General features: G+C 35.5%; 1 protein-coding gene across 44 annotated transcripts in view; it reads left to right on the plus strand.

Moving 5' to 3' along the window:
* The window catches only part of VPS13B (vacuolar protein sorting 13 homolog B), a 752,042-nt gene that overhangs the window by 83,174 nt on the left and 641,888 nt on the right, over nucleotides 1–26,980 (plus strand). For 43 of the 44 annotated variants that reach the window (XR_014057390.1, XR_014057381.1, XR_014057388.1 and 40 more), the window contains exons 13-16: nucleotides 7,312–7,503; nucleotides 13,151–13,320; nucleotides 16,449–16,643; nucleotides 23,990–24,114. Coding sequence is in view for 21 of the 44 variants with exons in the window: in XM_081503358.1 (XP_081359484.1) it covers nucleotides 7,312–7,503; nucleotides 13,151–13,320; nucleotides 16,449–16,643; nucleotides 23,990–24,114 (682 nt within the window). In the remaining 23 variants the exon portion in view is untranslated. Of the gene's footprint in view, nucleotides 1–7,283; nucleotides 7,504–13,150; nucleotides 13,321–16,448; nucleotides 16,644–23,989; nucleotides 24,115–26,980 lie in introns of all 44 variants that reach the window. The other variant, XR_014057396.1, reaches the window with a different exon arrangement.

Genomic DNA, 26,980 nt, shown 5'->3' on the forward strand with positions numbered 1-26,980 from the left:
ACATACACACACATATCCACGTATTACTTTTCCCCTGTTTTCATGGTTCTGTTGCTCTTGTATGCTCAGTCATGTCTGACTCTTTGTGACCCAATGGATTGTAGCCCTCCAGGCTCTGTCTGTGGAACTTTCCAGTCAGGAATACTGGAGTGGGTTGCCATTTCCTACTCCAGAAGATCATCCCAACCCAGGGTTTGAACCCACATCTCTTGTGTCCCCTGCATTGGCCAGCAGATTCTTTACCAGTGCACCACCTGGGAAACCCATTTTCATGGTTTTCTTAGTGGAATATTTACCTGCTCTCTGCTAGTTGGGCAAGCCAGAAATCTGAGAATTATCCATCACACTTTCTCTCCTAGCATCCAACCCTTCAGAACATTTCATCACATCTTATCTATAGAATCTCTCTTGAGTCTGTCTTTTCTTAAGCTCCACCATTAATGCTCTCATCCAGTCTTTTATCATCTCTAGATTCTAGTATCTTTTTCACTGGCTTTCTCTTTCCACTTTTGCCCTCCTATATGATCCATACTGTAATCAGACTGGTTTAATTCTGTGCTTAAAATCCTCACTGCCTTCGCATTGCTTTTAATAAAAATGAAATTCAAATAGTTGACCCAGTTTTGGTCTTGAGTTATTTGTTAGCTGAGATAATCATTACAGAAGATAGAGACAAAAAAGGAAGATTTTTGGAGGAAAAGATGTGTTTTGACGTACCCACGGACATTGGTAGAGATGTTTCAGGTTTCTCCCACTACAGCATTGGTATGAAACCGCTGGTAATTTGAAATGGTATAAAATGAAGAAGCAGTTACCTTAGTGCTGACCTTATTAATGGATGCATGAAATAAACAGATAAAGCTCAGATGCTCACAGACACAGTTCACAGCTATGGCGGCTTGACACTGAGATTCTGAATGTAGTTCCTGGGGAAGGAGCTTGCTGGAGCCCTCCTCCATGCTGGAGCTTGCTGGAGCCCTCCTCCATGCTGGAGCTGCCTGTGAGGTGCTTCACTGTGAGACAAATGGTGAATGCTATTTTCACTTTTTTATGTAAAAGTAAAAATTCTCTTCAGATTTCTTTTGATTAGGGGAACAGGTGTTAATGTAGAACTTCTGTAAAAGAAAAATGGCCTAAAGCTAACTTTTGAAAAGCAAGGGATAATTGTATATGAAAGTGCAGTTCCAAAGTCTCGGTTCTAAGAGCTTGGCAAATTTTTATTGTATTGTAGTTGCCAGAAGTAAGCTGGTAGGTTTCTTCTTGTTTAGTGTGGTGTCTTCTGCGGGTGCTGTGGCTTTGGTATTTTCTGAGGAGGCGAAGTTTGAAGTAGTCTGCCTTTCAAGTAAAGGAAACCTCACACTGAAGATTTTGTTACTTGTATATATTTGTTTCTAAAGTGTTTAAAAGATTGACACATGATTTTATATTTACTTAAGGTGCATATTTATTTTCTGACATGCTGGTAGTTTGTTAACTTTTGAATTTTTCATTTACTTCATTCCTGTGAATAATATGCATTGTTGTATATCTTCATCTTTAACTTTTTAAACAAGATGTTAGATCATAACATACAAACAGGTTTTGTACGTTTGTGTACAGAATAGCAAAGAAATATAAGCACCTGTGTATTTCCCACATAAGTTGAGTAACAGGATGATATCAACATTGCTAGCCCCCTGTGTGTTCCTTTTCCATCAAGTCTTCTCCTTCCCTCACTGTAGGAAACTGCTGTTCTGAGATTTGTGGTCATCGTTTTGGTTTACTGCTTACACAGATACTTTCTCAGGTGTGTGAGCAGATAATTTTTTTGAGAAAAATAATAAAAATCCACTGTTAATTTAACTTACTCGTGAATGTCACATGTACATTAAAAATATGTTCTTTCATTCACCCAACAATCTGTTCATTTATTCATTGCCTGCTTTTTTGTAGCTGCTTTCCTGTGTTTTTTTTCTCATTGTGAATCTATATTCACTTATAATATAGTGATGGTGATAATAATAGCCAGTATTTGTTGAATGGTTTTAAATGGAAGGCACTCTTGTAGGTGTTTTACGTATGTTAGCTTATTTAATCTTCATAATAACCCTGTAAGGTAGATAACAATATCCCCTTTTTCTAGATGAGGAAACAGCCAGTCCTATACAGATTTCATAACTTGGCCAAGATCACACAGCATATATGTGGGATTTGAACCCAGCTAATTTAACTCTACAGCTTTCATTTGTCACTGCTCTGTTCAGATATTCTTCTTTCTTGGATTACTTGAAACAGGAAATTTGTGGAATTTTTAGTATTTATAAACCTAAGGAAAATAGTTTGAATTCTCAAGAGGTTAATTTTGAATTCTTCAAAGAAATATTTTATCTAAAAGTCTTGGTTTGTTGTTACTTGACATTTATTTGTTTCTGTAGTTCAAATTTGGCTTCCCTTGTGGCTCAGATGGTAAAGAATCTGCCTGCAATGCAGGAGACCTGGGTTCAATCCCTGGGTTGGGAATATCCCCTGGAGAAGGGAAAGGCTACCCACTCTAGTATTCTGGCCTGGAGAATTCCATGGACTGTATAGTCCATGGCGTCTCTGAGTCGGACATGACTAAGTGACTTTCACTTTCACATCTGAAATGAGAAGATGGAATAGAAGGACGTGCACTCATCTTCTCCTGCAAGAACTCCAAAATTGCAACTTGCTGCTGAACAACCATTGACAGGAGAATGTTGGATCCCACCAAAAAAATATACCCCATGTCCAAGGGCAAAGGAGAAGCCTCAGTAAGATGGTAGGAGAGGTGAAATCACGTTTAGAATCAAGCCCCATATCCACCAGAGATGCTTGGAGGGTTCAAACAAAACCTTGTGTGCACTAGGAGGCTCCACAGAGACGGAGCCAGACCTGCTTTTGAGTGTTTGACTGTCTCCTGTGGAGGTATGGGTCAGCAGTGACCTGCCCCAGGGACAAGAGCCTGGGAGCAGCAGACCTGGGTATGGCATAAGCCCTCTTGGAGGAGGTCACCATTAACCCCACCATAGAGCTGCCAGAACTTACACAGGATTGGGAAACAAACTCTTGGAGGACACAAAAAAAACATTGTGCACACCAGGACCCAGGAGAGAGGAGCAGTGACCGCACAAGAGACTGACCCAGACTTGCCCATGAGTGTCCAGGAGTCTCCGGCGGAGGCGTGGGTTGGCCATGGCCTGGTGCAGGGTCAGGAACACTGAGTGCGGCAGTGCATGCATGGGACCTTTTGAAGGAGGTTGCATTATCTTCATTATCTCCACCATAGTTTGGCCAGCACAGCCCCTGCCCATCAACAGAAAACTGGATTAAAGAGTTACCGAGCATGGCCCTGCCCATCAGAACAAGACCCAGTTTCCCCCTCAGTCAGTCTCTCCCATCAGGAAGCTTCCATAAGCCTCTTATCCTTAACAGAATGAAAACCACAATCACAGAAAACTAATCAAATTGATCACATGGACCACAGCGTTGGCTAATTGAATGAAACCATGAGCCATGCTGTGTAGGGCCACTCAAGATGGATGGGTCCTGGTAGAGAGTTCTGATAAAATGTGGTCCATTGGAGAAGGGAATGGCAAACACTTCAGTATTCTTGCCTTGAGAACCCCATGAACAGTATGAAAAGACAAAAAGGACACTGAAAGTGAACTCCCCAGGTTGGTAGGTGCTCTATATGCTATGGGAGATCAGTGGAGAAATAACTCCAGAGAAGAGATGGAGTCAAAGCAAAAACAACACCCAGTTGTGGATGCGATTGGTGATGGAAGTAAAGTCCGATGCCGTAAAGAACAATATTGCATAGGAACCTGGAATGTTAGGTCCGTGAATCAAGGCAAATTGGGAGTGGTCAAACAGGAGATGGCAAGAGTGAACCATCGACATTTTAGGAATGAGTGAACTAAAATGGGCTAGAATGGGTGAATTTAACTCAGATGACCATTATATCTACTACTGTGAGCAAGAATTTCTTCTAACCTTAGAAGAAATGGAGTAGCCCTCAGAATCAACAAAAGACTCTGAAATACAGTACTTGGGTGCAATCTCAAAAACGACAGAATGATCTCTGTTCACTTCCAAGGCAAATCATTCAGTATCACAGTAATCCAGGTCTGTGTCCCAACCAGTAATGCTGAAGAAGCTGAGGTGACTGTTTCTATGAAGACCTACAAGACCTTCTAGAACTAACACCCGAAAAAGATGTCCTTTTCATTATAGGAGACTGGCATGCAAAAGTAGGAAGTCAAGAGATACCTGGAATAACAGGCAAATTTGGCCTTGGAGTACAGAATGCAGCAGGGAAAAGTCTAACAGAGTTTTGCCAAGAGAATGCACTGGTCCGAGCAAACACCCTCTTCCAACAGCACAAGAGAAGACTCTACACGTGGACGTCACCAGATGGTCAGTACCGAAATCTGATTATATTCTTTGCAGCCAAAGATGGAGAAGCTCTATACAGTCAGCAAAAACAAGACTGGGAGCTGACTGTGACTCCGATCATGAACTTTTATTGCCAAATTCAGACATAAATTGAAGAAAGTAGGGAAAACCACTAGACCATTCAGGTATGACTTAAATCAAATCCCTTACAATTATACAGTGGAAATGAGAAATAGATTCGAGGGATTAGATCTGATAGAATGCCTGAAGAACTGTGGACGGAGGCTTGTGACATTGTACAGGGGGCAGTGAACAAAGCCATCCCCAAGAAAAAGAAATGCAAAAAGGGAAAATGGTTGTCTGAGGAGGCCTTACAAATAGCTGAGAAAAGAAGAAAAGCGAAAGGCAAAGGAGAAAAGGAAAGATATACCCATCTAAATGCAGAGTTCCAAAGAAGAGAAGGAGAGATAAGAAAGCCTTCCTAAGTGATCAATGTAAAGAAATAGAGGAAAACAATAGAATGGGAAAGACTAGAGATGTCTGCAAGAAAATTAGAGATACTAAGGGAACATTTCCTGCAAAGATGGGCACAATAAATGACAGAAATGGTATGGACCTAACGGAAGCAGAAGATATTAAGAAAAAGTTGCAAGAATATACAGAAGAACTATGCAAAAAAGATCTTCACGACCCAGATAATCACGATGGTGTGATAACTCATCTAGAGCCAGACATCCTGGGATACGAAGTCAAGTGGGCCTTAGGAATCAACACTACGTGCAAAGCTAGTGGAGGTGATGGAATTCACTTGAGCTATTTCAAACCATAAAAGATGATGCTCTGAAGGTGCTGCACTCAATATGCCAGCCAGTTTGGAAAACTCAGCAGTGGCTACAGCACTGGAAAAGGTCAGTTTTCATTCCAATCCCAAAGAAAGGCAATGCCAAAGAATGTTCAGACTACCTCACAATTGCATTCATCTCACACGCTCGCAAAGTAATGCTCATAATTCTCCATGGACAGACTGGCAAGTCCTTCATTATCCTTAGGCTAACTGGATATTATCTTTATTCTTAATAAGAATAGCCAAACATTCAGGGGGCTGGAGTTACCAAACATATCGAGGGTAGGCATGAGTAAAATACCTTGCTGAAAAGATGCAGCTGAAAGTCAGTTACAGTTTTACCTTTTAGATAAGTTACTGGCATCTAAATTTAAATTGCGTTATAATCAAGTTGTATTATCTGAGGAAAAAAATAGAATCCTGTAGACTTCACAATCTGATGTCTAAAAGAAAGGTCTTCTTATGAAGTGACATTTTTTAAAAGAAGCCTAGTAGCAGGGATGGAGGAGCCTGATGGGCTGCCGTCTGTGGGGTCGCACAGAGTCAGACACAACTGACGCGACTTAGCAGCAGCAGCTCCTGCAGGACTCAAAAGCAGGATATTTTCCATGTTTTTGAATATTTTGATTTGCAACAAGAGTCCTTCTGATTATCTTAAAGTTGACTCATCCTAACAGGTAACTCTAGAAATACCTGGTTTAGCTATGGAAAGTGATTTTTTTTATGTTAATGATAATGTTATTTTCACCTAATATGTAATGTGATTCAATATTATTTATGTGTATCATAAAATATTTTAAGATTAACTTTGTTTTATTTGTGACATTTACGTTTGTATATTATCATCTTGTTGAAACTATATGAATGATATAATGTTTTTTTGTCTGTGGTACTGAAACTAGAGATTGAACTGGACTCCTTTTTTCTGAAATGAAGCAAATGTATTTTTGAAAAAGTTATTAAAAAGTATATGTGGATGGAGAATTTTTGTGTTTAACTAAAAGTAGTAAAATGCTAGAAAGTTTTGCTCTCCTATTTTTGTTTGAAGAAACATAAGACTCAAGAATCGAAATTTGTTGAATGTTACCACTTAAAATAGTGAATTTATATATTAAAACCAAATAGTTAATGTAAGTGTCGACATACTGGATAAAAAGAAATACCTATAGGTAGAGCCAAGATTTTCTTTAGAAATCAACCTTGTTTCCTCTTTGATATATGGGCAGATAAGGGATTGAGGAAGTTGGCTTCCACCCTTGGAACATGATCATAGTGATTTTATTTTGGAAAAAGTTCAAAGTGGGTAATACCTGTTGTTTACTTCCATGTTCATTATAAAACTCTCAAATCATCTTTGAACATGTAGTTTTAAGCAATCAATTTTTCAGTGAAACTTCTAAGATAAAATAGTAGTAAAATGCAACTACTTCCAGAATCTGACTTCCCAGTCAACTTAATAGTATTGTGTGCAGAATTACTGGGTATAGGCCAATTAAATGTTGGAGAATAATTTTTTAAGAATGACCATTTAGTTTTATAGCAGATCTTATAACATTAAATTCGGAGAAGGCAGTGGCAACCCACTCCAGTACTCTTGCCTGGAAAATCCCATGGACGGAGGAGCCTGGTAGGCTGCAGTCCATGGGGTCGTGAAGAGTCGGACATGACTGAGTGACTTCACTTTCACTTTTACTTTCATGCATTGGAGAAGGAAATGACAACCTACTCCAGTGTTCTTGCCTGGGGAATCCCAGGGATGGAGGAGCCTGGTGGGCTGCAGTCTTTGGGGTCACACAGAGTCAGACATGACTGAAGCGACTTAGCAGTAGCAGCAGTATAATATTAAATAGATAACAGAAACAATTGTTTTTTAAAGTAACTTTTTTTGTTGTTGATAGCATCTCACCTGCATAAAGAAAAATAGATCAGCAGGGTTCTGTGTATCCAGCTGATATAGAATTGTTCTTAAGGCATTAAGCTCTATGTTGAAAAGTTAAGAGTAATGTTAAAATATATACTTGATATACCTGATTGATGCTTACAGTATTAATATGAATTTTGGCTTCTTGTAGGTTCTGCAAATCAACAAGACTTTTCTTCAGGGAAGAGTGAAGATTTGGGAACAGTTCAGGAAAAGTCTACCAAAATCCTCGTTATAGGTCCTCTTGATTTTCGCTTGGATAGCAGTGCAGTACACAGAATTTTAAAAATGGTTGTTTGTGCCTTGGAACATGAATATGAACCATATAGTAGACTAAAACCAGGTTTGTTTTGGCTTAATTTTGAATCTCTTGCAAGTTGATTTGAATGATGCTTCTCTAGTAGCTCAGACGGTAAAGCATCTCACCTGCAATGTAGGAGACCTGGGTTTGATCCCTGGGTCTGGAAGATCTCCTGGAGAAGGAAATGACAACCCACTCCAGTATTCTTGCCTGGAGAATTCCATGGACAGAGGAGCCCTGGCGGGCTATAGTCCACGGAGTCGCAAAGAGTCGGACATGACTGAGTGACTAACACACACGCACACAAATACAAATGAAATATTTAAAACAAGAGCTAATAGGACCTACATCCAAAAATTAGTGCCTGTAAAATCACATAACACAGTGCCATAAATGCTTGGTATGTTCATGAATTCATTTCTTGCAGCTCGTTTCAGTGTGTGCTCCGTGCCAGTCATTCTGATGAGTGCTAGGATAGTATACCATTCAGTATCACAGTAATCCAAGTCTGTGCCCCAACCACTAATCCTGAAGAAGCTGAAGTTGAATGGTTCTTTGAAGACCTACAAGACCTTTTAGAACTAACACCAGAAAAAGATGTCCTTTTCATCATAGGAAACTGGAATGCAAAAGTAGGAAGTCAAGAGATAACCTGGAATAAAGGCAAATTTGGCCTTGAAATACAAAATGAAGCAGGGCAAAGACGAACAGAGTTTTGACAGAGAATGAACTGATCATAGGAAACACCCTCTTCCAATAACACAAGAGATGACACTACACAGGGATATCACCAGATGGTCAGTACCGAAATCAGATTGATTATATTCTTTGCAGCAGAAGATGGAGAAGCTCTATACAGTCAGCAAATGCAAGACTGGGAGCTGATTGTGGCTCTGATCATGAACTCCTTATTGCCAAATTCAGACTTAAATTGAAGAAAGTAGGGAAAACCACTTGACCGTTCAAGTATGACCTAAATCAAATTGTGATTGTACTGTAATTTGTACAGTAGTTTGTACAGTATGAAGTGACAAGGAGAATAAAGGGATTGGATCTGATAGAGTGCCTGAAGAACTGTGGATGGAGGCTCATAACACTGTATAGGAGGTGGTGATCAGAATCATCCCCAAGAAAAATAAATGCAAAAAGACGAAATGGTTGTCTGAGGAGGCCTTACAAATTAAAGCAGAGAAAAGAAGAAAAGCGAAAGGCAAAGGAGAAATGGAAAGATATATCCATCTGAATGCAGAGTTCCAAAGAATGGCAAGAAGTGATAAGAAAACCTTTGTAAGTGATCAAGTGCAAAGAAATAGAGAAAAACAATAGAATGGGAAAGACTAGAGATCTCTTCAAGAAATTCAGACATACCAAGAGAACATTTCATGCGGAGATGGGTGCAATAAAGGACAGAAATGGGATGGGCCTAACAGAAGCAGAAGATATTAAGAAGAGGTGGCGGGAATACACAGAAGAACTATACAAAAAAAGATTTTAATGACCCAGGTAACCATGATGGTGTGATCGCTCACCTAGATCCAGACACCTTTCATTGTGAAGTCAAGTGGACCTTAGGAAGCATCACTACTTAAAAGCTAGTGGAGGTGATAAAGTTCCAGCTGAGCTATTTAAAATCCTAGAATATCATGCTGTTGAAGTACTGCACTCCACGTGCCAGCAGATTTGGAAAACTCGGCAGTGGCCGCAGAACTAGAAAAGGTCAATTTTCATTCCAATCCTAGAGAAAGGCAATGCCAAAGAATGTTCAAACTACCGTACAGTTGCCCTCATCTCACACTCAAAGTAATTCTCAAAGTTCTCCAGATGGGGCTTAAACAGTACATGCACAGAGAACTTCCAGATGTTCAAACTGGAATTAGTAAAGGCAGAGGAACCAAAGCAAATTGCCAACATCCACTGGATCATAGAAAAGAGAATTCTAGGAAAGCATCTGCTTCATTGACTACACTGAAGCCTCTGCCTGTTTGGATCACAACAAACTGTGGAAAATTCTTGAAGAGATGGGAGTATCAGACCACCTTACTTGCCCCCTGAGAAATCTGTATGCAGTTCAAGAAGCAACAGTTAGAATGGGACATGGAACGTCGGACTGATTCCAAATTGGAAAATGAGAATGTCTAGGCTGTATATTTTCACCCTTTTTATTTAAGTTCTTTGCAGAGTACATCATGTAAAATTTCAGGCTGGATGAAGCACAAAATGGAATCAAGATTGCTGGGAGAAATATCAATAACCTCAGATATGCAGGTGACAGCTTCCTTAAGGCAGAAAGTGAAGAGGAGCTAAAGAGCCTCTTGATGAAAGTGAAAGAGTGAAAAAGCTGGCTTAAAAGTCAACATTCAAAAAATGAAGATAATGGCATCTATTCCATCACTTCATGGCAAGTTGGTGGGGAAACCATGGAAACAGTGACAGCCTTTATTTTCTTGAGCTCCAAAATCAGATGCAGATGGTGACTGCAGCCATGAAATTAAAAGACACTTTCTCTTTGGAAGAAAAGCTATGACCAACCTAGACAGCATATTAAAAAGCAGAGACATTACTTTGCTGACAGTGGTCCCTGTAGTCAGAGCTATGGTTTTTCCACTAGTCCTGTATGAATGTGAGAATTGGACTGTAAAGAAGGCTGAATGCCAAGGTATTGATGCTTTTGTACTGTGGTACTGGAGAAGACTCTTGAGAGTCCCTTGGACTGCAGAGAGATCAAACTAGTCTATTCTAAAGGAAATCAGTCCTGAATATTCACTGGAAGGACTGATGCTGAAGGTCCAATACTTGGCTATCTGATGGGAAGAGCTGACTTATTAGGAAAGACCCTGATGCTGGGAAAGATTGAAGGCAAGTGGAGAAGGGAATGACAGAGGATGAGATGGTTGGATGGCATCACTGCCTCGATGGACATGAGTTTGAGCAAGCTCAGGTGCTGATTATGGACAGGGAAGCCTGGTGTGCTGCAGTCCATGGGGTCTCAAAGAATTGGACACTACTGAGCGACTGAACTGAGGGTAATATGTACAGAAAACGGTGTCAACACCAAATGTTGTGGAGGATGTGAAGAAGGCTAGATTACTGATGCATTGCTGCTAAGAATGTAAAATGGTACAGCCACTCCTATGAACAGTTTGACAGATTTTTAAAAAACTTATCATGCAGCTGCCATGTAGCCAGCAACTGCGTTCCTGGGCGTTTATCCCAGAGAAATGAAAACTAATGTTCACACAAGAAACAGTATGTAACTAATTTTTATCACGTTAAAGCCGACACTGGTAGGTAATCCAGGAGACTAGGGTGACTCTGTTTCATGATGTTGTCTTAGACCCAGAATTCCTACCATCTTGTTTTCCCTGTCATCTGAGGTACACCTCATCTGCATGCTCAATGTTAATTCCGCTTTATAATGTCTTATCAGTAGCAAGTGGGGAAGAGAAAATGGTAGGTATGTAGTTTAATTTAATGACATGGCGCAATCATCTTATTGATCCAAACTTAGTAGTGTGTCCTTATACCTGGCAGCCAGGGAGGCTGGAAAATATGTTCTCTAGAAGGAGTCCATACACTTGACTTAAAATTCAGATTTTTTTTTTTTTTTTGGTAAAGCCATTTGCAATCTCTTCCACAGTTGGATTATGCTACACACACACGTACATACACACGTGCATATACATGTTTATGTAAAATGAATTATTTTAAGCAGTTTATCATTTCAGAAATATGACATATGTAAAGAAACTGCTGCTAACTGACGTTATACATGCAGTTCTTATTCTGAGTAATTAGCAGTTCTCCACTCTTTTTTTTTTTTTTTTAAATTAGTTATTTCCTTGAAGTGTAATATATGTAATGGAAAGCACACAAAATCTAAGGATAAAATTGTGTGAATGTTGTAAACTTAACCACATCTATATGATTAACTATTCAGGATATGGAACCTTACCAGCACTCCAGAATACTCCTTGCCCTCTTTTGATTACCCTGACCCCCAAGGGTAACCACTCTCCATACTTATAACATCCTAGATTTAATGTGGCATATTTTATTATTTTTTTAAATTCTTTAAAAATTTTATTTATTTTTGACTGTACTGGGTCCATATTGCCGCACGTTGGCTTTCTCTGCTCGCAGTGAGCAGGGGCTACTCTTCGTTGTGGTGTGCAGGTATCTGACTGCAGTGGCCTCTCTGGTTGTGGAGCACAGGCTCTAGACATACAGGCTTTAGTAGTTGTGGCACACTGACTTAGCTTCTCTGTGTCGTGTGGGAGCTTCTTGGACCAGAGATTCAACCCATACTCCCTGTGTTGGCAGGCAGATTCTTAACCACTGGAGCATGTATATCTTTTGGCATATTTTAGAACTCATGTACATGTAAGCACACAGTGTATACTCATTTGTCATTGACTTTAGTTTACATTATGTTTATGGTATTCATTCTCCTTTCCTTTTAGTATCCCATTTTGTGAATATACCATAACTTACTTATCTGTTTTACTGATGATAAGGTTGTGGTTAGTTTCTAGTTTTTGGTTATTATGGTAGTGATGCTACCAACATTCTAGTACATCCCTTTTGATAAACATATGCATTCATTTCTGTTGGGAATTTAAGAGTAGAATCACATAGGTAAAGTGATTATATATGTTACCTTTAGTATATATTTCCAAACTATTTTCCCAAATTATTGAACCACTTCATATGTCTATCAGTGTAGGAGAAGTTTAGTTGCCCTTGATCAGCGGTTTGGTCACTTATGACTTACTGCCTCTTTTTGTACAGCTCATGAGTTGATAATGGGTTTTGTATTTCAAATATTGGAAAAAATACAAATAAGGTTGATATTTTGTGACACATGAAAACTATATGAAATCTAATTTTCGTTTTGTATAGATAAAATTTTATTGGAACATAGTCATACTCATTCAGTTATGTTTTGTCTGTGGCTGCTTTTGTACTTCAGTGGCAGAATTGAATAATTATGACAAACTACACACAAAACCTAAAGTATTTTCTTTGTGGCTCTTTACAGAAAAAGTCTGCTGGTGCATACCTACCAACTTTTGTATTCTTAGTCTTTTTCATTTTAGCTTTTCCAGTGGATGTGTAGTGCTACCACATTGTTATATTATTTGTAGTTATCTGGTATCTTAATGATGTTAACTAGCTTTTGATGTAACTTTTGGCCATTTGAATATGTTATCTTTTGTTTGTTCAAGGCTTTTTTGCCCGTTTTTACATTGAATTATTCATTTACTTTTGATTTTTAGGTGGTTGTAAATTTTTTAACATGTTGTAGGTACAAATCCTTTGTACAGATAACTATGTCTGTCTATGTATCTGTCTGTGACAAGTATTTTCTCCTAGTTTGTGGCTTGAATTGATATTACCTCAATGGTATTTTTATGAAAGGAGCCATTATTTTTTTAATGACAGAGACTAAGAATTTCTTTAAAATATTTAATACATATTTAAAAATTAAAACAAACATTCTTGTATAGCAAAGGCATACATTTTCTAGAGCAAAATAATTTAGTCTCGTTAAAGGAAACACTATTTTACAGCTGCTTCATTGTTGAAAGAAAATTTGACCTTCAAATTTGGAGAACTAGTTAATTTTTTAGTTAACTAGGAAAATTATTTTAAAAGAAATTTTCATTGAATTTTTATTATTTCATTTTAGATATTAAGGATGAAAGTGAAATAATGCTGAATCCTGAGGAGGTGGCATCTTTGGAGGAATATATTCCTACTCGACATACAAGTGTTACCCTCCTCAAATGTACCTTCACAATTTTCATGGCTGAATTCAATTTGCTGGATCATTTGCTACCTGTCATTATGGGGGAAAAGGTATACTTTGTCATTCACTACTTATTTTCTCATATATGCATATTATTGTTCCTTTGATATTGTAAGAGTAAGTTGTGTAAGAGAGTATCTTTTATATAGTTATCCATGATGATGTTAAACAATGTAACTATGATTGGTAATTCTTAGAAAGTAGGATGAGATGGTTAGATAGCATCGGTGACTCAATGGACATGAATTTGAGCAAACTCCAGGAGATAGGAGGCCAGGAAAGGCCAGGGAAGCCTGGCGTGCTGCAGTCTATGAGGTCACAAAGAGTTGGACATGACTTAGCGGCTGAACAGCAACATCATATAAATAATTAAATAGGTTAACCTCAAGCCAAAGCTCTATGAAGAAATGTTGAAGCACATGGGCGTAGATATCAGACCATGTATAAGCTATGACACCTTTGAGCACTTTGCTTTATATCTAATTTCTAAACCTTGTTTTCCTTTTCTGAGAAAGAAAAGAAAATTATAAGTTTTCATTTAGGCTGATAGAGTCATCCAGTAAAGAAGCAAAAAGTCCCAGATAGATTCAGATAGTTAATTACTTACATAGACAGCAAAAGCAAATCAGTAATGTGTCAACTTGTCTTGTCCCTTTCAGGACAACCCTGAATCCAGGGCGCTGCCTGACCTGCGGCACGCATGGTAGGGTACCTTGTTGACAGGGATTGGGTTCCACCCTGCAGCCAAGCAGTTACATAGCCTTACAGTGTACTCTGAGAGAGTAGATGGAAAGCCCCCTGAATGAGGGATGCTAATGAGAAAATTGCCCATAGCAGCATTTCTCAAGATGAGAAATTGAGTGAGAAATGATCTTTTAGCAGTTCTGTTTTCCCCTGTTTTGATAATATCACAGGATGCTCTGCCATTAGGTCTCTTGTGGTTTAAGCCTTACTTTGTGGTCTACCTGGATTTTAAGATTGCCAGGGTGCTGGCACTTAACAGTTCCCCCAGAGTACTAGCCCCTAGAATGATTTAGAATATTCAGTGAAATAATGTGTGTAAACCATTTTGCACATATTAGGAACCCAGTGATTATTACTGTGTTTGTTAACATTTATTAGATGCTTAATATTTTAGGTCCATAACCAATGTATTGCTTTCTGAGTCTGCTATATACATATAAGGTATTATCTGTTATTTTTAATTTATTATTTTTGGGTATATATTTCTTTTCATGGTGACATAATGATTATAGAAATAAAAATTGTCCTAACTTTAAATAAGAAGAGCTCATGGAGGTATGGCAAAGATTTAAGATACATTAATTTCATTTTGTGTATTTGCTCTCTATCAGCCACTGGTAATTTATTCATTGTGTTGCTGGGTAAAGAGATCATCAGGGAAAATTTTAGTGGAGAAAATTAAAATATGATAGTATAGACATGAATTTTAAAGTAATTATGGTTAATAAGTTGAAGAAAGAAAAAAATAGAAGAGGTCAAAAGATTTCACTCCATTAAAAAAAGAACAAAGTGGAATTCTGGAACTGAAAACAGTAACACAAGCTAGAAAAAAGAGGATGAAAAAAGATACACCATTTAATGGCTAATCAAAGGAAGGATAGAATGATTATTTTAGAATCAGAAAATGTAGAGCTTAAGACAAGAGTTATGAGTAGAAATAAAAATAGTCATTCCATATGATAAGTGTTGACTCAAAGAGTGAACAATAGATAATTATCAGGTGACATATTGAATGAAAGAAGCAGACGTAAGTATATACTTACGTGTGATTCTGTTCAAGTGAAGTTGATGAACGGACAGAACTAATCTGTGATGATCAAGGTGAGAATATTGGCCACCCCTGGTGGGGCCCTACTAGTGTGCTTGAAATGTGTGGTGATTACATACATGGAAATTTGTTGAGCTGTATGTTTAAGATTTGTATGCTTTATTGTATATTATATCTCAGTGAAGTGAAGTGGCTCAGTCGTGTCTGACTCTTTGTAACCCCATGGACTGTAGCCTGCCAGGCTCCTCCGTCCATGGGATTCTCCAGGCAAGAATAGTGGAGCGGGTTGCTATTTCCTTCTCCAGGGGATCTTCCCGACCCAGGGATCAAAGCCAGGTCTCCCGCACTGCAGGCAGACTCTCTACTGTCTGAGCCACCAGGGGCTCCTATATTTTAGTAATCCAAAATAAAGTCCTTTGATATAGTAATTGCTCAATAAATGATGGTTTACAAATTATTAGTGAGTCAGAAAAGAAGAATTGTATGTCCAGCTTAGTTGTAGGCCCAGTGTTCCTCAATAATGGCACTATTGACCTTTTGGGCTAGACAAGTGTCTCGTAGCACTTACCGTCTTTATCCAGTGCCTGCTAAATGCCAGTGTGGTTCCCCTATTCTTGTGCTGATGAAAGATGGACAAAACAATTAAATTGCTCTTCCCACATATTTTCACATACCTTTGGCTGGAGGGTCATACTGTTCCTTATTGAGAGTTACAGGTATGGAAATAAGTTCAAGGACCAGAGTTGATGGCTTGCTAATCAATTTCATACCCTCGATGTGTGGAAATTTATTTGCATTTACTCTGAAGCTTAGAAAGATTCTGTAACACTAAAAATATCAAGCCTACCTTGAGATTCTTAGGACTTTATGAGCCTTTAGCATGTTTACTATTAGTAGATATAATATAGATCAGAAATTTTTCTGTCCTACAAACTTTGATTATTGCCAGTATCTTTCAGATTGTCTAGAGTAGTCCACTTAGTCCTTTAGTCATCTAAATGTGAATAAAAAGAAAGAAGATAAAGGCTCTGCAATATCTGGGATTTGGGGGGAAATTATGAAGTTAAGAAAATACTTTCAATGTACTGAAGCATGTAGTTTCAATATTCTAGTTGACTGAAAAAAGCTAGCTAAAAGGGCATTGATAATTTTACAGTAAATAGCCTTCTTTGGAATCTTTTTCTTTTTCTTAAATATTGGCACAACTTGAGTACTTAAAAATAGAAGGTGTTTCTGTTTGGTTATGGTAAGAGAGTCCTATAGGAAGGCATCATTTCTAGGATAATTTGATGTCACTGCGTTATGTGTCACTCTGAAGTGTCTCTGAAAGACATGGCATACCAGTTGCTTCTCCGGAAATATAAAGTGATCATTATTATTTTCCAGAACTCAAGTAACTTCATGAATACTACAAGCTTCCAGTCTTTTCGGCCTTTGCCTTCTATTCAGATACTGGTGGATAAAATTAATCTGGAACATTCTGTGCCGATGTATGCTGAACAGTTGGTGCATGTGGTCAGCAGCCTTACTCAACCTTCTGATAATCTGCTTCATTATTGCTATGCACATTGCTACCTTAAGGTATGAAAAGTGAATTTTCTTGTGTATTCATATGTGGTTGGCTTTGGGAGAATCAAATATATCTTTTTTTTTTTTGAGTTGTAATTTTACAGAATTAGTACCCCATTAGATGGTAATTAAATAAGATATGATACGTATATATTCATTATTCAGTATAATTAACATAAAAATAAAGATGTCCCTGTATTAAAGATTTCTTCAATTATTTGGTGTTAATAGCTTGGTATTTATAAGATAATGGTAATTAAAACTTTTGAAGATTTTATGTATCGTTGATTATAAGCAATGAGAAATTTTAAAACTCAGGATGTTTTAAAAATTCATAATTTCTTTCAGGGGAATATTTATGTGAGACAGTGTTTTGCAAAGTGGGTATAACACGTTTGTTTTTAGTCATTTTCCTCTTATTGAATCCATCTTAATTTCTTAATGCAAAGGAAAAGTTTATTACTTTAACTCAAGTTGTGAAAGTCGATCAGTCCTGTCTGATTCTTTGTGACCCCATGGACTGAAGTCCATGGAATTCTCCAGGCAAGAATAGTGGAGTGGGTAGCCATTCCCTTCTCCAGGGGATCCTCTCAACCCAGGGATTGAACCCAAGTCTCCCACATTGAAGGCGGATTGTTTACCAGCTAAGCCACTAGGGAAGCCCAAGAATACTGGAGTGGATAGCCTATCCCTTCTGCAGTGGATCTTCCCAACCCAGGAATTGAACTGGGGTCTCCGGCATTGCAGGCTGATTCTTTACCAGCTGAGCTACCAGGGAAGCCCCTTAGATCAAGTTATGTAAAGTTAATTGGTGGAGACTTTGTTCAGCTCTTCCTTCTCTCTCTTTTATTTTTAAATAGATAAGTAATACGTTCCAGTATAGGTACTTACAAATAGGTAAACTCAAATTTTGAGTAATAAGTGTTTTTACTAAGGAAACAGACGTGTAATCTAAGTAGAAATAGCATATACCTAATTAAATTCTGTTTTATGGACTAAAGGAAACTATGCCAGGTTGAATTCAAGAATAAGTTCTAAAAATGCACTGAATTTTTTGTAAAGTATGAAAATTAGAGGACTGCACAGATAGACTTTTGACTTCATTGGTTCATGCTTGATAGTTTGATGTTTTAAAGTTCTTAAATATTTGTGTCTGTATAGAGTAAGGAGAAACCAATTTAAAGATACTAGTTTTATATCACCTACAGGCATATTTAAATTTAAGACATTAAAATTTAATTGTTTTCAAACCATGTGTAATGGGAAAACACACTTTTTAGATGTCTATGCAAAGCTGACTTTTAAGATGATGGAGAAGGAAATTCTACTACCTTGATGGAAGAGTTGACAGTGTTATGTTTCAAAGAGGTATAGACACAGGATAGTATGATTCTTTAGGGGCCATTGTTGTAATGATCTATTAGAAGTGTTTTATATCATATGGAGAGTAGTAGAAGATATTTTTGAAAGTTATATACATAGAGAATATATTACACTTGTACTTTTTTATTTATTCCCAAAATTAATACACTGAGGTGTGTTGGCACAACCTGAATATCAGATTATATTGTTAAGAATATCTGCCCTGTTTTATCAAAGCGAGTCTAATTTTAGGCAGTTCTTTCCAAGGTATTATACTTACATGGGATTCATTCATTTGGTAAATGCTGAGTTCTTTCTGTATTGCAGACACTTAGCATTAAAAATGAGTTAGGCGTGCCCCATCCTCAAGGAAAATCGTCACCAAAGCTATTGGTCACCAGTGTGATTGTCATTCATGCTGACATAAAAGTCATGGGTAATATATTAAATGCTCACTTGAACTTTCCAGAAAGTGTAAAAGTTAATGTGTAGTTCAGATAAAATTATGTTTTGGGAAAAGGTCTTCACTCCCTTAGTATCTATTTGTTGTTTATATTTTAGTTAGTTTGACTCCAGTGGATAAGTTAAATGTCCCAGGAAGTTAGTGTTAGGCTTAGTATATGTAGAAAAACTTTTCATTGGTGTTAAGAATTTTGAATACTCTAAAAAATAAAGCGTTGAATTTGACAATTTTATTGCATTTAAAAAAATTTAATTGCATTTCTGATGCTTCTTCAGTGACCTAGTACATTTTAAAACTTTAAGGATTTGGTAGAGACTTTTAGTTTTGTGACTATTCGGAACTGGCTAAAAATACCAATTTGTTATACAGTTTATAGCAGTTCATCTTACTTTGCGATGATTACTCTAACCTTTGAGGAAGTTTTCAAAGTTTAATTTTCACCATTACAGTGTTAAAATACTACAATGAAGGATTTAAATGTCTATTTCATGTGTTTGGCATTTTAAACTCTTAATTTTCAGTTAAATACTCATGCTTAAATTTTAATCTGTATATGTAAATGTGAGTGTATTGACTATGTGAAAAGATAGTATATTCTTCCCCCTTCATGTAATGACATTTATTAATTGAGAGAGTTGGCATGGAAGGAAACATACAGATGGAACTTTCATATGTCTTATCAAGTCCTCTTTATTTAAATGCTAAACCTATCTTTGAATATGTGTGGAATCAAGTAGCTAAGACACTGCAAGGCATCTGAGGTTTGAAGCATATAAAAAATAAATTAGTGAAAGCATTCTGTAAATTATAGAAAAAGACATAAATTTAAGGCCTTGTCGCATAGGGTGGCAAAGTGTTGGACACGACTGAGTGACTAACACACATAGACACACAAGGCCTTGTTACTTGTAAGGATCTGCTATGGCAAATGCTTCAGAGAGGTCAAGAAGATTCTAGTAGGATCAAACCCCTTTACTTTCCTGGATTTGGGAATATTTGACATCCAGTAAAGAGTTTTCCCTGGAGATTTCAAGGAATTGTGCTTTCATATATGGCTGGTGGATGTATAATTGGTGGCTGGTAGATGTATAATTGGTAGCATTTGGATTTTGCAGGATTTAATAAATTTGAAAACACACATTCATTCCAATTTTCAATATATATACTATAGTAGGGGCCAGCAGACTTTGAAGGTTCAGATACTATTTTGTGGGCTATGAGGCAAAATTTAGGATACTGAATAGGTACTTAAATAATAAGAGAACAAATTTCCATGCATTTGAGTTGACAGAATTAAAAATGCAGGATAGGACTGTTTTTGTAATACAGTTTTACTAATGAGAAGAATGAAATTCTTTTTCTTGGGATAGCATTTCACCTAATTGGAGTTTCAACTAACTTAGTGTTCCCAATCATCAAATCAGTTGTAAATGTACACGTGTAAAACTTATTCTTAGCTTGTAGGTAGTACAAAAACAGTGGTTGGAATTTGACTTGTGTGCTGTAGTTAGTTGACCCTTGTCTTAGAGAAATTTTTACATATACAGATATGTACAACTTGAGGTCTATAAATGCCCACATGAATAGTTCTCTGTAGCATAATTTTTGGTGGGAATATCAGGAAGCAATAGTATGTATAATGTGATGCCATTTATGTAAATTAAGAAGATAAAGTAGTGCTAAAGATTGTTCATATATAAAAGGGTTTATAAATGTGTAACAAAAGAGCGGGATGCATTCTGAACTCCTGAAAGATCGGGGCATGATGTGGGGAGAGTGCAGTGAGACTAGTGTGAGGGTCATGGTTCAGGTAAACTTAGTTATGTAATAAGGTTTTTAATTTTTAAATACCTTTATTGAGGTAATTTGAATACCATAAAGTAACCTTTTTTAAAGAATAGAAATTAGTGATTTTAGTCTTTTCACAGAGTTAAAGCAACCATCACCACGATCTAGTTCCAGAACATTTTCGTCACCCCCCTGAAAAGGAAAGCATTAGTATTTACTCTCCATTTACTCCTCATACCTCCTATAAACACGGATCTACTCTCTGTATGTATTTGCCTAGTCTGGATATTTCATATAAATGGAATCATACAACGTACAGTCTTTTGTGACTGGCTTTTTTTCGCTTAGCATAATGTTTTTCAAAGTTCATCCATGTTGTCACATGTATCAGTACATTATTATTCCATTTTTATGAGAGAATAATACATTGTATGGATATGTGCTAATATTTTGTTTATGCATTTATATGATTGGTGGACATTGTGTTATTTCCAATATTTAGCTGTTCTGAATAAGATAGCTATGAACATTGCTGTATAGTTTTTGTGTAAACACAAGTTTCATTACTCTTGGGTATATATCTTGGTGTGGAGCTGTCTGTCCTTTAACATTTTTAGGAACTGCCAGACTTTTTTTCCAAAGGGATTCTTGCATTGTTTTACTGTCCCAGTAGTAGTGGCTCAGGATTCTTACTTCTCCACATCCTCACTGACACTTGTTACTGCCTTTTTGATTTTAATCATCTTAATGATTGTAAAGTGGTGTCTTCTTGTGGTTTTGATACATTTCCCTAGTGACTAATGATGTTGAGTAGGTTTTTTTCATGTGGTTCTTGGACATTTGTATATATTCTTTGGAAAATATTAAAATCTTTTGCCCATTTTAAAATGAAGTTCTTTTGTCTTTTTATTGTTGAGTTATAAGCATCCTTATGTATTCTGAAGGCTTTTATTTCATTAATGCTATAGGTGACAGCATGACAATATTCATTAAAAAAATCTGGGTGATGAAAAAATTTCTAATTATTTATTGTTTCCTCATTTAAATTTTGTTGGAAAAAAATTAGGAGAAAACACTTAGTTTTTCTCCATAAGGTATCAGTTTCAGTCCAAAGTTTGTTTTTGTTTAAATGAATACATGACTAGAAACTAGATTTAGAGGGCTTAAGGAATGAGTAGGCAATGAAAAAAATGTAGCATTTTTACAGCCTGCTCTTTAAAGATTTTTGCTGATGCCAAATGAGAAATGGAATTTCAATGATGGTTGGAGGGGAGAGGTAGTGATAAGATTGTTTTTTTCCTTTAAGAGTAAGTGGAGAATCAACCATATATTTTTGGATAGGGGAAGGAAGGGGTAGGGTGAGGAAGTAAGGCAGAGGCAAATTGTGAGCTAATAGATGAGCTAAATCAAATGAACCATCATTTGTTTTGTACCTGTTCCAGCAATAGGTAATTCTGAAGAATCCCTTTGTGGTTTTTAGACTTCATTTTTCCCTATTTAAGAAGAGGTGATTTAGTTCAGTTGTTCTCTAATAGAATTTCTTGAGATGGCAGTATATGTTTAACTTCATTTAACGTGGTATATAAGTCATCTTTCTCAAGTTGGTGTTTCCTTCAGCTGAGACTTCTATTAGTAGTTGCACTTAATTGCTTCATACATTCTTTTTACTTCAGACTATTGGTTTGCAGTGTTAAGTACTTTTATTGTATTTCTGAGTTTATGAACAGTCCTGGTGAAAACAACCTCAATTCATACAGTGCTGATTTTCCTTTTTTCTAGATAAAGTATTTGTAATCTTGACCTAGTGTTGTTGACAGGTTATTTGGTTATATAGGTATTGTAAATCTTCATGTCTTATTGCTATGATTTAAAACAGTTGAAAGTTGGTTATTTTGAAATAATTATTTTTGATATAGTAGATAGGCCCTTTTTCACTGTAGTTTATACTTTCTTGAATGTTACCTGGAGTCCTCTCTGGGTAGTACGTAAATTTAGTGAAAGCTTAAATTACTGAATAATATGCAGGACTTTCTCCAAAGTCCTTTGCAGTTCTGAAAACAACCAGCAGGGGATCTCCTCAACACCCAGTTTCCATCTGAATTCATTAATGATAGCATCTGTGATTATATTGTTGGGACATTTATAGAATATTAGAAAGTAGCTTGAGAGAGTTCTTAGTTGAACACAGATAATCTAGTTTGAGAAAGTTTTACCATGATTTGTACTTAAGAAATATTTGAAAGTTGGGCATTGTTTTAATAATCATACTTTGTATCAAGTGGTATTGATAATAATAAATTTCAGAAACCTTTAAATACTGGGTCGTTCAGAGGAAATGTGAAATTCTGAAACTGTACAGTTCCCAGAAGTTCTTTGCATATAGGGTTTCTTAGAGCAAGTCTACAAAGAATGTAAGTGTGGAATGACTTAATTTTTAAAGTTGATCAGTTGAATATTAGAAACATGCTTTTTTCTTCTCAATACTTTCTTATATCTTGGTTAATAGTGGGATTTATAGGAATCAATAGGTATATCACTTTCATTTTTCTTGATAGCAATTAAGTGGGTCTTTTGAAATTCAGTTTGAAAATGTGTAATTCTTATGCCTGTTTTCCAAAAAATTACTTTGTTTATTGCTAACTGACATTACAGGAAAAGATATGACATTGTCAACTTGATGAATGATAGCACAATAGCTTTTTGAAATTGTTTGAAAGCAGTTTAATACTGCTTTCTAAGAAATTGATTATTAGTTTATGTTCATTAAATGGAAGTATTTTTATTGAGAATCGGTTATTGAGGTATTTTAAATATGTTTCACTGTAGATTTTAGGAGCTAATATTAATCCTAGAGGTAAGAAAGTTAGTGCTTTATAAACTGAAGGAATAAAAAATAATAAAGATAAAGTTTGGGATTAAACTGCTTTTTCATGTTGTTCAAAACAGTAACTTTGTTTTGTATCTCTGTGTATTTCCAGTTTGAAACATTTACTTTGTTGAAAATAGTGGAAGAAGAAATATCATATTCAGTTCTCTGCAGTGTTTCATGTAAAATGTGATATTACGTGGATTCTTCCTATTAAGGCAATGTAGTGTTCAGGAATTTCAGGGAATGCTTATATTTTTTTGCATGTGATCTACTTGTTTTAAGTATAAACATATAAAAAGTAATTCATGCCATTTACCAAATTTCCTGAGGTGAAAAACCTCATCCCTATCATTTTCACAAAAGAAAGGGAAAAGATGTAACATTTTTTAGGATATATTTGGATATCCCTTTTGTGTGTGCATACTGTAAGTTGAAGGCAAAATACTTTTAAGATTGTTTTCATTTTAGTTAATGTTCTTTGAGGCATAAAATGATATAACAGTAATTTATTAATGTTAATACCTGTGATGTGCACAGTGTAATCGGTTGTCTTAACAGAATATGTACATTTTAGCAGACAGTAAAATGCTAAGTGAGAATTATGTATAGACATAAAATATGAAACTTAAAATTGATCAAAAGAACAGTAATCTCTCAGGGATATGAAAGAAATACTGTATATTTAAATTTCTTAATTCTGATTTAGTTAATGTCAAAGTGAATAAAAGAAAATGTTGATGTTTGGGAAGTGTGAAAAGACATTGGAACATATTTAGTGTGCAGCTGTTGTAGAGCAAATTGAAACTGACGTATTTCATCCTGTGCTTATTAAAACTTTGTCTCTGTGAACATTTGGGTCTTTTCTTTTTGTTGCAGATATTTGGTTTCCAGGCAGGACTGACGTCTTTGGATTGTGGGGGATCTTACTGCTTACCTGTACCAATTGTTCCCTCTTTCAGCACTGCTCTTTATGGTAAACTTCTGAAACTACCCACATGCTGGTAAGTATTACGTTAAAGTGTGGTTTATGATAATTTTCGCTTATTATCTTAGAAGGGGAAAAAAACAATCATATCTGTCTTATGCCAATGTATTAGTTTTATACAAAACTTTAGAAAAATATGTGAAGTTAAATACTTCATTTTTTCTTTTTTTTTAGCTGTGATGTTAGAAGTCTCTCTTAAATATCTGAAATCTGTTAGTTTATAGTACTTGTAATCGTAACTGTTATGGTAACTGTTGTTGGGGTAATAACTATCAATCCAAGTTGCAGCTATAGTAAAATGTTGCTGTTTCACATTGTATAGGAACTGCAGGGGCAAGTTTTTTTTTTTAATGAGAGAATACAATTTTTTTTTTAAAAGTTGCAAATTAATAGCAAGACCAGGGTATTTCAACTAAATAACAATTTCGTGTATATTCCTAACCACTGAAAAAAGTGGTTATGTCATTTATTCTTATGCCATAAATCTAGTATTTTTGATATGTCTGTGTACTGTAACTGCATTTGGGCAGAAACTGATTTTAGCCCTTATTTTCAGTTAGTACTGGATTCCTTTATTTGGAGGTCGTTCTTCCTGAATTAAAAGAGATTTATAGAAAGACAGTCAGTAGTTACTAATCATACCTTTTTTTCCTTTAATTGAAAGCAGTGCTTTTAATGTTAAAGAAATGATTGTTTAACTGTATGAAATAAGATGAAAATATATGAAATTATATTCTAGTGAAATATTTCTATATTTTAAAATTTGGATTACTTCAATTATTTGAAATACATCTTTGCTTTTTTATCCTAATTAGCAAAGCTTATTTTTCTAGGATTTTATTTTCTTTAGTTATTTGTGAAAAGCAACATACCTTTCAAAAAAATAGATTTGACTTCTTTATTTAAAGTACTTGATTTGTTAAAGATATATTTCCTTGAATAATACATAACTTTTAAAATGAAATTTGTAAATGATAACATTTTCAAAGGAATTTGCCTATTGATTCAGAAAATTAAAAAGATATAGAACTTAAAGCTAACTGAGTCTTGGAGCCAGTTTTTCTATAAATTGAAATCAGTTAAATGATTTTATTCTTAATTTTTCTTGATAAGTTTAATTTTGTCCTTAGGCCTCATATGGCATATTATGCCTCATCCATATGCCTCATGTAGCACTTATTATATTGTGAGAGATTGCACTTTTCAACTTTGTATTGGTGTTTATATGTTGCATTTGAGCCAAGAATTATATATTCTGATCTATTACAAAATACCACGGGATATGTCCCAGTTGATAAGTTGATATTAACTTTAATAGATACTTGTATCTGCTGATTACAAGTATCTATTAAAGTTAATATCAACTTATCAACTGGGACATATCCCGTGGTATTTCATTATTCATGACACTAAAATTTTATTAGATACAGTGCAGTATTTACTGTAGAAAATACTTGTTTTTAAAAATAAAGCAGCCAAAATTTCCAAAGTGAGTTACAGACTTTATATGAAAAAAGATGAATATTTAAATAGGTAAGGCTTAATTTAAGGATGTGTAAGACTTACTCTCAATATTGCCAAATTTGGTTTAAAATATATCTGCTGACATCTGAATGAAAATATTCCAATTAAATACTAAAAGCATGAGATCACAGAATGCTAATATTTATTTGGATGCAATTTGCTTTTGTGCAGTTAAGACCACTTCTCTATTATTTCAGTGGTATTTTTCGCTATGCTTTACAAAGTATGTTGTTTTGAAATAGTTTAAGTTGTTTTCTTTAGCAAATACGAAATAAACTATAATTTTTAGCAGCTCTAAATGGAAAGTAATCAATACAAAAGTCAGTAATAGATCTTAGATAAATGAAGCATATAAAATACCAGATAAAATATATAATACTTCAATGAAATAGAAATCATAGGAGAACTGAGAATTTCGCTTAATGGTTGCAGGGAGTGAGGATTATGTCAAGTCTGTCCCCATTCACAGTCTCTCCCTTCCTCAGATAATACAAGCTGTTTGGTTTTTTTTAAAATTCACATTCCAGAATTTCTTAAGGCATATTTATGATGCTCTGTTTGTATTTCATGCAATCATGAGAAGAGCATATTCACTACAGGCCATAGCTTTTGAAACAAAGGCATTTTATAGTACATTGAAAAATTTTTACTTGGTATGTTAGTAATGTAAGTCTAGATTTTGGTTAAGTCAGCAAAATAGTTTATACTTTTTAAAATATTTCTAAATTGAGATGTTAATGTTATGCGAATCTTGAAACTAATATTATTTAATCAGGTTTGGTAATTTTAAAAATAAAGTGAATTAAATAACATTGAAAAAAGGTTATCTTCCATTTAAATGTTCATGGTAGTATATTTTAATCTTAATGAGCAAGCTATTACAAAACTTTAGTTTGTTAGATTTTTTTTCCAAAATATTTTGGTTATATTGTATCTTTCATTCTATATTATGTAGTTTCAAACATATAAAAGTTAGCTTTTCAGAAAAGCTTTTGTATTATTTGTATCAGGTAAACTTTAGTTCCTTTAGTTTCTTTGTACAGGGCAGAAATGTGTAGGATGTAGTGACAAAAACAGTGACCAGTAATATTTAATGGGATAAATTTTGAGTAGTTAATTTAAATTTTCACTTGACTCTTTTTTCGGTTATGAGTTGTTTAAAAAAGGGCAGTAAGTGCCCTTGATTAAAGGGCAATAAAGTATCAGCATTGTTATTGCTAGCACAATTAAGCTTTGGTCTACTGTTCATAGTCATTTTTAAAATTTCTACAGTGATGACGAATTTAGGCTTTTAGAGGTATTCTTAGCATTGCCATTTTTCTCAAAATAGAAATGATGTACATTTCGACTCTTTTAAA

This window comes from Giraffa tippelskirchi, chromosome 6 (assembly GCF_054371585.1).
Source record: "Giraffa tippelskirchi isolate mGirTip1 chromosome 6, T2T-mGirTip1v1.2.pri, whole genome shotgun sequence".
NCBI lineage: Eukaryota > Metazoa > Chordata > Mammalia > Artiodactyla > Giraffidae > Giraffa > Giraffa tippelskirchi.